The 15,217-nt window shown below is 37.7% G+C and overlaps 1 protein-coding gene across 1 annotated transcript; it reads left to right on the top strand.

The window, feature by feature from the left end:
* The first annotated feature begins 5,038 nt into the window (after window positions 1-5,038).
* LOC139715339 (B1 bradykinin receptor-like) lies at window positions 5,039-13,259 on the top strand. The gene is made up of 3 exons (XM_071626916.1): window positions 5,039-5,436; window positions 7,320-7,455; window positions 12,661-13,259. The coding sequence occupies exons 1-3, from the start codon at window positions 5,095-5,097 to the stop codon at window positions 13,257-13,259; spliced, it is 1,077 nt and encodes a 358-aa protein (XP_071483017.1). The 5' UTR covers window positions 5,039-5,094.
* Window positions 13,260-15,217: the final 1,958 nt, after the last annotated feature.

Raw genomic sequence — 15,217 nt, 5'->3', positions numbered from 1 at the left:
TTGTCCTAGGGGGTAATGGCCCTGGAGGGTGATTGCCCTAGGAGGGTAGTTGTCCGGGGGGTAGTTGCCCTAAGGGGGAATAGACCTGGGGAGTAATTATCCGGGTGGTAGTTATCCGGAGGGTAGTTGCCCAGGGGGTAAGTGCCCGGATACGTTATGAAATGAATCTATAGTTATTGTATAAGGGTTGCAAAAGGGACACACGAAATAGCTGTTTTGTTGGTAGACAATGCGCTTTCCTCGCCAGGATAAAGCGTTTTTAGATCTATTGCCATTTTCGGTTTTTTTTCATCACATTCACTTCTGTTCGTTTTTGATCAGTGACTACCAGGAAAGGCTGGTTGACTATCAGGTAAAGTCTGATTGACTATCAGGAAAAGTCTGATTGACTACGGGAAAGACCGTTGACTATCAGGAAAGTCTGATACAGTATTCCATCACGGACAAGCGGTGGGCGGTGAGTTGGCTCAGTCGGTAGTGCGTCTGCCTCACGATCACGCGGCCCGGGTTCGAACCCGAGTCTGGACTGAGCAATGTTGTGTGTAAACATACCGTCCCCTCTAGCAAGAGGCAAAACACTCTGTCCCTCGGATAGGACATAAAATGGAGGTCCCGTGTATGAGAGAGTCACAGCTCATGCACGTAAAAGATCCCGCTTCATTCATTCACCGCAAAGAGCAGGGTGTCTAACCCGGTGAAGTGGTCCCACCCCACATCCAACTGGACCCCATGGAAGACCAGCTTAGTGTAGCTGAATATGGGCTATCCAGCCATCTTCACAGATGGAAAATGAACAACAACAAGGCACAACTACTGGCTGGGATGTCTCTTTGGGGGCCGGAGGTGTGAGGTTGCGTCAGTGGAAGACAAGATGAGGTGGGTCTCTGAACCGTTTATCTTCGTGATAGTAAATCGGAGCATGACGTTGGCAATGTAAGTTCATTGAAAAGCTATCAGGGATTCATTTTTTCATGTTTTTTAATACTGAATTCATCCTTTCATCTTTGGCTCTTCATGGAGGGAACCAGACCATGGATGCGTCGTTGCTACGCCTAACGCGCACAGACACTCTGCGCGGTTACCATGCACTGTGGCAGCAACTACCAGACTAGACGCATATCATCACAGGCAGGTTAGTTTTGAAATCCGTCCGACCAGGAGCAGACGTATACCTTTGTGTGTATTCTGCTTCAGAAACGGATTTTAATCTAACATCACATCGCATCCTGGTCGCTGATGAAGAATGCGATGACTAACCTGCTTGGTGTCTTGTTTTTTTAAATCATGCGCTTTCCTCGCCAGGATAAAGCGTTTTTAGATCTATTGCCATTTTCGGTTTTTTTAATCATAATATATATATGTATATATATATATATATATATACATGTATGAGATATATATATATATGTATATATATATATATATATATATATATATATATATATGTATCATCTTATGAAATGAATCTATAGTTATTGTATAAGGGTTGCAAAAGGGACACACGAAATAGCTGTTTTGTTGGTAGACTGTATCCAGGCCTTTGTTTGCACTAAGAACAAGAATCGTAATCTCTGTGATCACATGGTGATCAGTTGTATATATATCTATATATATGTGAATGTATGATGATGATGCAACAATCAATGAATGAAATATTTTTGAATAGTGTCAAATAAAGATGATTACACATTTTACACCCTGTGAGCTGTTCTCAAGAAATATCATCATCGTAAAACATCCCATCTCTACCTTCCATCAAATCTAACTGCAAAGACTGATGAGTGACGACTATCCATTTACTCGTTTTCATTTCAGCTATTCCTCTATGTCATAATCTCAAGACTTATGCATCTTCCTAGTTTCCTTTAAAAAGTTAGATAAAAGGTAAACATACACAGATTGTCACATGTGACAGCATTTTTTTTTTTTTATCACAGAAGCATAATTCATATACATAATTGTTGTTGACGATATTCACAGAACCACGTGCTGAAAGATGTAAGTCCAGTTAAAGAAGTCATTCATCGATCAATCCACCGATCAGCCTTTGTGGAATACGGGCAGTAACAGTAAAACACAAACAAACAAACAAACAAACTAATAAAAGACAATAAACACACACACAAACAAACAAATGCAAATAGATATCAAAGTAGTGAGGGGGCGAGAAAAGTGATTATTTCACAGATCTCTGTAGTTTTTAGTGATCAATTTGGTTCACTGCACGTGGAAAAAACAACAAACAAAACAAAACAAAACAAAGCAAAACAAAAACCTATAAATTGTGTTGGAACATAGGACTCGGAAATTGGTTCTAACTTTGGCAACAGACGATGACCAGGAAAATTTGGTAACGGCGTGAAGCCATACGACTCTGGTAGATTATACTGACGATTAGCAATTACAAGTTCATGTACCATGTGGCATAACAACATTTTATGATCCTGAAGTTTCCTTATTCTTTTAATTAATTTGGAGTTGTAAAGTGTGAAATTTGAATGAAGTATTCTCTTTCTGGGTTAAAGTCCTTCATGAATTCAACATATTTTGGGATCAAGGTGGAAAAAAAGCACTCCAAATGGTGGAAAAATATTCGTATGAAGTATTCTTCATCGTGGCATTGTTTAACTGATCCTGAAAAAAAAAAACAACACACAAATCTTAGAAAGTTATATTCTCAAAATACCAGATTAAGCGCATTATAGTTTTCAATATCATTACTATTACTGGTTATTATGTCATTACTGGCAAATAAATCTTAGTGCAACATCGCCGTGAATAGCAGCATTACTGTTCATCTCCTAAATTAGATTGAAATAGAAAAGAAACAGCTAGGGAAAAGAAAACAAACAGAAACTATTCGGTCCCCTTTTTACCAATTGAAGACCTGAATATAAAAACGACTCAAGTCCAATTTTTGGCCAAATTCAGTTTGACATGGGAAATTGTAGCTTATGCATGGACTCATCTTATGTATAAATGATAAATCCTAATTACCCCCGGAAGTACCTGAAATGAGTGAGTGAAAATTTATATAAATGTAAGAATGACCCAAGTCCAGGACAGGACTTGGGTCATTCTTACATTCATATTATAGCGCCCTCTCTCAACGCTTCTTTCATCTATACAGCAGCCTATACTGTATCGATTCAAAGAACGACCCAAGTCCATCACACAAAATGGCCTCTCCACAATTAATGTAAGTATGTTCTAATTTGTGTATACAATGTTACCTTCCCATCACAGTTAAATAGAGTTTTATTGGAAAAATAAAAAAGATATGAAATTTTTTTAAGTTTTCTCGAAATGACCTTCCATGGACTTGGGTCGTTCTTATGTTCAGATACTCAATTATCTACATTGTCACATTTGAACTTTACACAGACATGATAAAAAAGAACAAGTTTTGGTTTGTTGCCTAGCTTGGTAATGGATCTAGTTATTATGAAATCTAAGAAAACTCGTAGAAACGACTTGCTAAGTTGCGATGCAGCGTCAGTGTTCCAGGTGCGGATCCAGAGGGGGGGGGGGGGGCGCAACCGGCGCACGCCCCCCTTTATTTTTGGTAAAAAACAAAAGAAATAAAAAGGAAAACAATGAAATGAAACCCGGAAGTGGCACCAGAAATATTAGTCACGCCCCCCCCCCCCTCCCCCCCCCCCCCCCCTTTACAGAATTCCTGGATCCGCCTCTGGTGTTCAGTCTTGCTAATGAACCCTGCAGTAGCCAACAGTAGCGAACAACGAAGTGATGGGTTGTCTGACTCGGGCTTCAACTCAGACATTCAACGAATAAAGAGTTGTACAGCGTCGCAAGAACAACTACAGATATAATGTTCTTGATAATATAGGCCTATACATGCTCGCTGAGAATGGAAACCTATGTTGAACGTAAAATAATAATAAAAAAATAACCCTATACACAATTAGTGTATGGGGGATGGGGAGGGGAAGGGAGGGGGAAGAGAGGGGGAAGGGGAAAGTTTGTTTGTTTCCTTGCATTGACAACGGATCAATAGTTTTGTGTTTGATTCGCAGACGCTGTGTCATTTGTGACAAGGCTGTTTATTGTATGGAATATGTCGCTTGCAGTTATCGATCGCTATGGCATGGCTCGACACTAACTTTTTTGTTTGGTGGCCCGATGGGGCCACCAAAATCCTAAATTTCAAATTTTTGGTGGCCCGAGAGAAAAATTTGGTGTCCCGAAAAAACAACAATAAAAAACATTAAAAGTCCTTTTTTTTAAATGAGTCAAATATTTAAGATTTATGATAGTAAGAATTAGAAGTTAGACATATCTACTCATAAATAAACTTCAACAAACTTGCAACACTCACTCTCAGGCATTCATTCAGTCCTTTTCATCCATCCTTTGAACAAATTTAACTGCTAATTTCCGGCGCAAAAAGTTACGAATTTATTGACATACTTTTCAAAAAATTTTGGTGGCCCGAGGCGGGCCACCAATTTTGCCCTTTTTTGAAATTTGGTGGCCCGACTTTCATTTTTGGTGGCCCCGGGCCACCGGGCCACCGTTAGTGTCGAGCCCTGGCTATGGAGACTCATCATTCCTAACTATTAACATAAGTGAGCGCTTATTTCTGACTCCATGCATTTGAGAAACGTCATTACAGTAACTCGTTCTTTAGCGAGTGTAAAACCACGATTAATATTGCATGCATCAAATATGCTAGCACACACATATTATGTAATAAATGTAGATAATCAAGCCATAAAAACAACCGTATCGACCCAAAATGAGCCCCCTTGAAATATCCACTCTGCAATGATAAATAGTATACTGAGTATTACGCTGATATCACATGCTTCCTCGTTGCGTGGAAAATAAAAGGGTATCCTGTAGAAGTGGTCGCAACACACGACCTCAAAAGGAAATGTTGGAGAACATTTCCGAGGTACTACGCCGCTGCGCAGGTTTCCACTGTTAAACTGCATTGGTATCGCGAGCACTCAGCACACTGCAGTGATTTAAAACACTGGGACCTCAAAGCGTGCAGCGGCAAAGAAAGGTTTGAATTCACTGGAAAACAGCTAGAGCAAATCCCACATCGAACAACTTGTCGAACCCAACATGGCAAGCAACGACAGCTCCTACAACGGTCCCGACTCTGCCGATTTCGAGGCTTTAATGAGGCGCATAAACACGACATACAAGGTTGGGTTCTCCTTCTCGCTGCCTGTAACCGTCATCGGCCTGTTGGCCAACGCACTCGTGCTCTACGTCATCCTGCGAGACAAGAAAATGATGAGAGCCGTCTACAATGTCTACGTGATCAACCTCTTCGTGGCGAGTTTCATCCTCCTCTTCGTTTGGGGAGGCTTTACAACAGTAGCTTACGGTCTCTACGCCTTTCATGATTTTTCGATCTACATGGACATAGCAATTCAGAAAGGGATTTTCGGCTCACAAACGGTTAGTGATGGGACATTTTCATGACCCAGAAAGTTTACGCACCGCTTAATGAATGTTTATACATATTATTCTGTGCTAATGATTTGTTGGACTGGACAGCACAGTTTGTCTCCCCCCCCCCCCTTTTTTTTTTGAGGGGGCGGCGAATGGGATTAGCTGAATTATTACCAGTTTACACGCACGTTATTACTCTTGCATAATAATGGTATTATGATAGATTAGGGATACGAGTGAATGAATTTCGTGGATATGATCCATGCGCGCCTAATTGTTATCGCTGTCTTTGAAAGCTGCAATTCTAGAGAACAGAGATATAATTATGTTTTGGTCCTGGGCCTCATTTCATAAAACGGTAATGTTATAGCAACTCTTTCCGGAATGACAGTTGCCATGGTAACAGCACGAATCCAGCTTCCTGGTTGACTGTAATTGCTATGGGAGTTGCCATTCCAGCAAGAGTTGCTATCCTATATTATAACATATTTTATGGAATGGGACCCAAGTTCTACCCTCGGGGTTTTAGGGGGGAGTAGTCCCCTTTCTGGCATCGAGATCCAATACATGTGTATATCATCTGAAAATGGAATCTTTGTTAAACTGGAGCTCTTGCCTCCCCACAGAAGACGTAAAAGGCACTACCAGAGCAAAGGAGCATAGCGGAGCGCTGAGCATGCTGAGTGTGAGATTGAGGTGGGGGAGGGGTGTTGTGATAGAGAAAGGAAGGGATAGCAACTTATGGCTTCATCCCGTTTGGCACAATAAGCCAGTTCGAAGTTAGCTCACATGGGCACATTGGTACAAATGGCCTTTCTTTTTTCTCAGTCGGTTAGGGGCACTTCACTCGTTTTCAGAGCGACATAATGCATAAACTCTACGTAACAATTCATTGGATTCATCAATCCTGTTCAAACAAACAATGAACAACGAATGTGTATAAACCAGATGACCAGAATGATCCGCCGATTAACACTTACTGGGAAAGCATCCACTTCGTTATTTTGCTTTAATGTATTAACAATCTCTGTCTATTGATACATGTATTCCCAATTACCACTTTTGATGTCAGGTGGATGTGCTGGCAAGCAGCATTTGTAAGAATCAGACTCATGACATGCTTTACAACAATCCACGTTTCTCTGTGACCGCTTAACCAAATTGAATGGGCTTTTCTGCAAAATAGAGCTAAGGTGTTATATTTTAAGACCCTGAAGTAGCATTTGGACAGTTTAATCATATTGGGTGTTATCAATGCGAAAATCCGATTGTAATTTTTTGGGGGACATACTGCCTGAATAACCATTACATATATGCTTATCTCAGTAAATACAAAGGGATGGTAAAATTTTGGTTTAGATGCGGCTTCAGGTTTTCATCTCTTTTTGTGAGATAATGAGAACCCTCTCATGAAATATGAAAGAGTAAGTAATTATAAGAGGGATTCAAAATTTATTTTATGAAAATCTGTTTTGAAATGACTGAGATATCCAAAACAAAGTAAAACAAATCAATTCTAATAAAAGGTGGAACCCACCGTTTATTTGGATTGCTTTGTTTACTTTAATAAGTCACTTTGCTAAAATTGAATACTTGCTTTAACACCCCCCCCCCCCCCTCAGAAAAAGTCATGTAATCAATAATTGTGAAAAATAGTCTGGGTATGTATGTATGTATATTTGCAGATTCATTAGCTTATGTAAATGCAGTCAAAACTTGTATAAACCATGGGAGTGTATTTAAATCACCCTTGTTGATTATTTGGACGATCTTCACTTTAACAGGCGATTTTGACGATCAACAGTCTCACCATAACAGTCTTGGCAATCGATCGTTACTACTATCTAAATCACCCTTGTTGATTATTTGGACGATCTTCACTTTAACAGGCGATTTTGACGATCAACAGTCTCACCATAACAGTCTTGGCAATCGATCGTTACTTCGTCATCGCCGATCCAGCTGGCCGGCTGGCTTGGCGGACCATAAAGAACGCCCGCATCGTCTGCGGAGTCATCTGGGCTGGTATGTCACACCTATGTCATAGTCATTCGTTTTAGCTAATTGATTTCTGTTCTTGCTTTGGAGGTCGTAATTTCATTAATCTAGCCTCAGCTGCGTGCAGGGACAAAGATAAATAGGGTTGTCATATAACCTCTATGAAATGACCTTGTTTAAGTACGTGGAAGCATTACAAACAAGGGAGAGGTTGCCTTCCAACTGGCTATAACAATTTTCAAGACATTTTGATAACGCCCTCATTTCTCAGGTTCTAAGGAAAAGGAAAGACATTTTTATAAGAATGAAATGTTTGGATGAATAGCAAAATCATGCCAACTCCTTTTTCATTACCGAGCCTTTGGCTGGATAATCCTTTGGTTGAAACAATTCCACTTGAGTGGTTACAGTGATTTTTTAGTATGTAGTTTTCGCACATGCAGTGGTTTTTCCTGTTTTTCTGTTTTCCTGTATTCCCTTCTGTATTTTTTTTCCCACCGGGGACTGTCTCTTTGTCCGTGTTTGTATATTATACAGCTGGTGTCCGCCATTCAGTGGACCAGTTTCATTAAGTCTTCAAGCACTGTTGTGAGCAGCATAGGGTTACTCGGTATGCACGATCTTTAAACACATTGTGAAACTCCCCTGCTGGTTATTTATTCCATGTCACACCAGACCTCAACATGCCTTACTTGTTGCTCTCTCCTTCTGGATCTTTTCCGGTTTAAATGGACTATTCTTCTTCTTTTTTTGTATTTGATTTGAATCTTATACACAGATAAAAAGAAATATATTTTAAAGGTCCTTACATAATTAAATGATTATTGTTGAGATTGGGTAAATGTTCATCATTATTCTGTTGTCATTGTTGCGAGTTGTCAGCTATAATGACAAGTTTCTTTACATCATAATACTGATTTTGTTTGTTATGATCTTCTCGACAAGTAGAGCTCGATTCGAAATTGAGCTTTTTTCTTTTTTTGTACGTATTTTTTGATCGTTATGGAGCGTCCTTATGTTTCATTGAAAGTAATTCAGTTGAGATGTGCAAAACAATCGCTAATTTTGTAATTCATAAAATGAAGTTCCATGATGATTTATCATGTCGCACCTAGCACCCTTCTTCACTCCCACACATCCATCAGCGCACATACACTCCACACACGTTCACACACACGCACACGTACAACCGCACACAAACACTCACACACTTACCCATTCTCACACACACACTTTACATACAACGTTCCTGGTCCTCATAATGTCTCTTTTAATGAACCTTCATAACAATTACGGATTTAAGTGATGTATATTTTGACCAGAATTTAGCAACTCAAAGCAGATATTATACCATTTCTGACTTTAATACAAGTATCATTTCACAAATTGAACCGAACTGGTAATCTTGCATATGACAGTCGAAGCAACCCTATACAATTTGGAACAAACTCGACTAACAACTTCAGTTTATTTCACTTGAATGCCAGAAGTTTAAACAAGAACTTTGAGTCTTTGGAATCACTTCTTTCTTCAAAATTTTCCCTTTTCTGTAATAGGTATAACGGAAACATGGTTACGCCACACCTCCCCTAACCTATTTAATATTGATAATTATAAAGTGATTCGTTTCGATCGTAAAATTGGTAGAGGTGGTGGGGTAGCCCCTTATACATGTCAATAATGAATTACGGTTTAAGGTTAGAAGTGATATTCATATTGAAGGCTGTGAGGATTTGTTAATTATTAATGAAAAACAGAAACATAATTGTTGGTGTTATCTATACCGACCACCTCATAATGCAGCAAATATATTTTTAAACCATCTTGAGGAAGTTTTGAATATGGTTACTTATGAAAATAAAGAAATTTATTTCATAGGTAATTACAATATTGATATGATGAAATCTGATACGTTAGCTTTAGAGTTATTAAATATATTTACATCATTTGCTTTTCATTCTCATATTAAAAATCCCACGAGAATAATGCAAAATTCTAGAACACTTTTGGATGATATTTTTTCGAATTGTATTGATACAAACAAGTTCATCAATGGTATACTTTATTATGATGTGTCTGATCACCTGCCCGTGCACTTTCACTATCTCACTACATTCAGAATTGATGGTGAATACAAAAAAAGAAATAACACACAGGTGGTACAGGAAAGAATCGGATGAGATTATTGAATTTTTAATATCTGATTTAACCCAGGAATATTGGAATGATGTGTTGTTGTTTTTTTAATCAGATGCAGATAAGGCATATAATCTTTTTTTTTTTGATAAGTTCTTGTTTTATTATAATACGAACATACCACTGATTAAAAGGAAATTCAGTAGAAAGAATAAGCACCCTTGGATTACCAAGGGAATAATGCGTTCAATAAAAATTCGTAATAAATTATATAAAAAAGTAATTGCTAATCAAAATGATAATGATTTTGATAAGTGTAAAAAATATCGAAATAACTTGAACAGTTTTATTCGGTTGTCACGTAAGATGTATTATTCTGAGAAATTTGAAAATAACTCAAATAATGTGAACGGCTTATGGGTAACCGTAAATGAAATTACAGGTAAAAATGATAAAGAAAATGTTTCAGTATTTTATGACAATGATAAAGAGTATCCCATGCATTTAACACTTATTTTTACTAATATAGGTCCAAAATTAGCATCAAATATTGTTAATAATTCTAATATTAGTTTTACATCATTTCCATATGACATTTTTTCATACTCCAACAGATGAGGCTTCAGATTGTTAGAAATCTTAAGTCTGTAGGTCAACCGGCCATGACGGACTTTGTGTGTGTCTACTGAAGAAAAATTATTTTCAATATAGTTAAACCTCTTACGTATATTTTTAATTTATCTATTTGTACCGGCAAATGTCCTACTTCTTTTAAAATAGCTAAAGTGATTCCGATTTTTAAGAAAGACGATCCTTCACTTTTGACAAATTACCGACCGATTTCCATATTACCCTGTATGTGTAAAATTCTGGAGAAAGTTATTCATAAACGGTTGTATATTTTCTTAAATACCAATCAGTTGCTTGTCGCTAACCAATTCAGATTCAGAAAAAAAAACTCTGCTGATTATGCTTTTGTCCAATTATTGAATAAGGTGACAGAATGTTTTGCGAATAAAGAGCATCTGATTGGTGCTTTTTATGGATTTGTCAAAGGCATTTGACACCATCAACCATGACATTTTGATTAATAAACTGATGAGATATGGTATCCGAGGTAAAGCCCTATCCTGGATTTGTGATTATTTATCCAACAGAAAACAATATGTAGCATTTCATTCTTCAGAATCCTCCAAATCCAATATTACATGCGGTGTTCCCCAAAGATCCATATTAGGTCCTCTACTTTTTCTGATTTATATTAATTATATTATAAATTCATCCTCGTCTCTTAGTTCTATACGTTTTGCTGATGGTACAAATATTTTTTATTCTCATAAAGTATTTGAAAGTCTTATTACCACATTGAATTTGGAGATAAGTAAAGTATCTCAATGGTTTTTATGTAATACACTGTCACTTAATATTTCTAAGACAAATTTTGTTAGATTTAAGCTTCATAATTCTTTGAATATTAATTGTAGTGATTATTGTATTTATATTGACTAACAGCCAATTGTTGAAAAGACATCTACTAAATTCTTAAATTACCATTGATTCAAATTTGTCTTGGAATGATCATTTACACAATGTTCATACTTCAGTTTCTAGAGGCATCGGAATTTTATACCACCTGAGAAACTTGGTTTCTCAGAAATCTTTGCTTATATTGTATAATGCTTTGATATTACCTTATATTACGTAATGTAATATTGTGTAGGGAAATTGTGGTACAACTAAAACAAACTCAATATTGCTTTTACAAAAATGAGCTATGCGGTTGATTACAAACTCCCACTACTTATCTTCCTCTGACCCGTTGTTTTCTCAATTAAAACATTGAAGATTAATGAGATTCATACTTTTCAGACGGCAATTTTTATGCACAAATACACGTTCAACCAACTTCCCTCGGTGTTCAATGATTTCCTAATTCCTAATTTCAATATTCATTCCTACCCAACTCGCCGTTCATCTGATTATCATCTTGAAAACCCAAGAATTGTTTTAGCACAAAAATCGTTAAAACATCATGGTCCTGATGTTTGGAATTCTTTACCCGATAACCTTAAACAATGTAGATCTATTCATTTATTTAAAAGACAGCTTAAAGATATGATGTTAACTCAATATGTATCTGAATATTAGAGCATGTTGCTATTAATTTATCTGTTTCATTTTTTTTTCACTTCTATAGTTAAAGTAAGGGTTCCGAATTGAACGTATATACACAACAAACATGAACATTAACACATATTCACAACTCATTTCCACACAAACATAATCTTGCACAATGCACAATGCACCGCTGCACTTTTTCCCCTCATTCTTCCCTCCCTTTCTCCTTATCGCCACTCAGTGAGTGGTGACTTTTATGTTATATTCTTACAATGTTGTATTGTTTAGACATTCATTTCTGAGGCCATTGTCCTCGTCAAGCGCTACCTTGCTTATGATGATGGTCTCCTGAATTTCTGTACATCAAGAATTGCCTAGTTTGTCTTTGAGCAAGAGATATACTGTAACTTATGTTTGCATAAATGTATGCAAAAAATGGTTTGTTTATTTTCGTTTTGAATTGTGTCAGGGGATAAAGTTGAATATTTGGATTAATCATTTATTTGTTTCAACTGTCAGATTCAATTTATACTGCGCTCAATTTGTTTGTTCAATTGACTTTGTATTTCATTTATGTATGAAAAAGAAATTCATAAATAAAATCAGAATCAGAATTATCTCGAGCCGAATTTCGTCGCGCGAAAAGTACACCTTTACCGCAGATATAAGAACGCACATGCGGGTGGGGGCATTGCATAGGCTCTTTAAACGCCTTTGAGATGAGACTTTGTGATAAGAAAATTTATTGAAACTATCATATTTACATCAGTAGTAGTCACTAGAATTGGATTTCAGAGGACATGCTGACAATTTTATATTTAGAAAAGACTTAGGCATTACATTAAACAGGATGAAAGTTATTGGTGATTTCCATGCAAATTAAAGGAGTCTTTGATGTGAATTACCAAGTGACTATATAGTTTGGCACCGCTTATTATACTCACTGCACTCAACACCTCACTCCTTTGGTACATGCAGTGGGAATCCTCGCAGGGGTCGTCACTCTACCGATTGACATGACTCGGGGACTTGCCGCTTCCTTCAAGTTAAGCACGACAGCCCTTGTGCTGGCCTACCTGGTTCCCTTGCTGGTCATCGCAGTCTCCATCGGTTTGACCTTACGGGCGGCGGCCGCCCACCGTCGCTTGCAGGATTCGTCGGTCAGCCATCAAAACATAACGCTGAAGCTTCGATTCCTGACCGTCGTGGGCAGCTTTTCGCTGTCGTTCATGATTTGTTGGGGCTACTGGCACGCCTACTACATGGCGACGTGGATTATGATTCAGAATGGGCGCTACTATCATTTCGACGTGATCGTCCACATGGCGCTCTATATCCTTTCTAACATACTCATTTTTGTCAACGCGACTCTCAACCCTGTCCTCTACGTCTTGACGCGAGGCTACTTACGACGTCGTGTGTGGAGCTTGCTTCGGTGCTCATCCACGAGTTCAACCAGTGAGGTAGCTAACGAAGCAGATATGCTGTCTACCGACGTCAGCTCCATGATGAAAACGGAGATACCAATTTTGCCGGTAAAAGCTGCAGGAGAAATTGGAGTTCTTGAAGATTATTGAGGGAAACCACCCCCCCCCCCCCACACACACACATTGAATAGACACACCTCCTATGTATCTATGCTGAAACTATGTATATAAGGACCTTGATGTGAGAGCTATTAAGCGACGGAATCGAATCATCAGAAATTTTGTTGGACTCTGTCCATACTATTGAATCTACGCTATTACCGATTATTACGTTTACCGATGTGTTGGCTCAGTGAGTAGAGCGGCTGCCCTCACAATCGGGAGGTCGTGGGTTCAAACCCCGGCGGCGTCATACCAAAAGACGTTAAAAGATGGGAGTTGCTGCTACCTTGTTTGCCGTTCAACAGTTGAAAAGGTTAGAGCAACGTCGATCTGGCGCTGCTCAGTGGCTGCCGGGCCCACGATCAATAATTGGGCAAAAAGAATTTCCATTCTCGGACAATAAAATTTGGAGTTTATATCCAAACAATTATTATCATTATTATTATTATTATTATTATTATTATTATTATTATCATTATCATTATCATTGTTATCATTATTATTATCATAAATGGGATATGCAGTTATGTCAATATTTTGCCTGTGTCCATTTTCGTCGACGTGCGTTCCTGTTAGCATCGTTCGGTGTGGATCGGGAATTTGTTCAAGGGCACAGAGTTCCCACATGGATATTATGATGTATAAAACATACGCAATAGCTTGTACACTTGCCATACTATTATAAAGAGAGGTAAAGGCAAAATTTTCACATAGGAAGACGTGTAGATAGGATCTATTCCAGCTGTTTTTGTTTTCTCATTCCTATTCAGAGTTTGTTAATCGCTTTGCAACATCTTCATAATCTCTTTGATATACACATGGACAAACCAAGAAGTGCCTTTTAACTATAGAATCTCGGTGCACACAGAGTTCTAACATTTTCATAGTATACCACAGACACTAAAGTAAAAACTATACGCAGCCTGGCATCAATATAAATGACCGTCTTTTGTCACTACTACTTAATTAAATGCGTTTCTTTATACCTCATAGCTCAGATTCATGAGTCTGATTATACACTTTTTCTTTACTTTACTCGACCTGCGTCTTTCTTGCCCTCCTCCCTACATTGCTAGCTTTCCAGGGTGTATAGTTTTCTTTCAACCAGTTGCAAATTGATCTGTACATAAATGAATGAGCTTCCCCCCTTTGCAGTTGTACAAATTGGTTATGTTTACTGGTTCTTTATCTTTAAGAACTGCTTCTCTGGCGATTTCCATCATCATGCTACTATTCTTTCTTTGTTTTATCAAATTTGTATACCTGCTCCTCTCTTTGAATATGAATATCACATCTTTTACATATTCTAACATTGCATATCCTTCAGTAATGGTGAGTAAAAAAAATGATGAAACCGAAATGAAGTGTGGAATGCATACAATATACATGAATGGGACTTGGACGTTTGTATTTACATGAGTACGTATAATAAGCATGACAAGTAAAAGTTTATGAAATGTGCACTTTTAGTTGTGGTGATTCTTTTTATATATATATATGGTTGATGAAATAGATATTCCAAATGGATTCGACACAATATTCAATAAACACAGTGAAGGTATCCACACCGTATAGAATTACGAGTATTCTATTACATGTACTACTTCAGTTGTTCATAACAAAACGAATCACGCGCTGATGATGTTTGGTTTCATTATGAGGTTTGGAATACTGTTACTGATTTCGATTACCTCGCCGATGTGAATGCACATCCCGAACGTGATTTATAGCACCTGTAACTTTCTTTGATATACTGCATGTATCTGTAATATTCATCCATTGTACTTAGCTTCATATTAAGTAAGATTGATCGGATTCAGTGGTTTTCCTATCAGTTCCCAGAGCATTTGGTCTTTCCTTATTTTGCTGATGATATATAGACAAAATAACATCTGCGTTTACCTATAGTTTGCGAAAAAAAAATATTCATTGAAAACCGAAGGCAT

The sequence above is a fragment of the Diadema antillarum genome, unplaced genomic scaffold (assembly GCF_040938485.1).
Source record: "Diadema antillarum isolate AM-2024a unplaced genomic scaffold, OU_Dant_1.0 scf00000046, whole genome shotgun sequence".
Classification (NCBI taxonomy): Eukaryota; Metazoa; Echinodermata; class Echinoidea; order Diadematoida; family Diadematidae; genus Diadema; species Diadema antillarum.
Note: the sequence above shows the minus strand (reverse complement) of the source record. Positions and strands in the feature narration are given on the sequence as shown.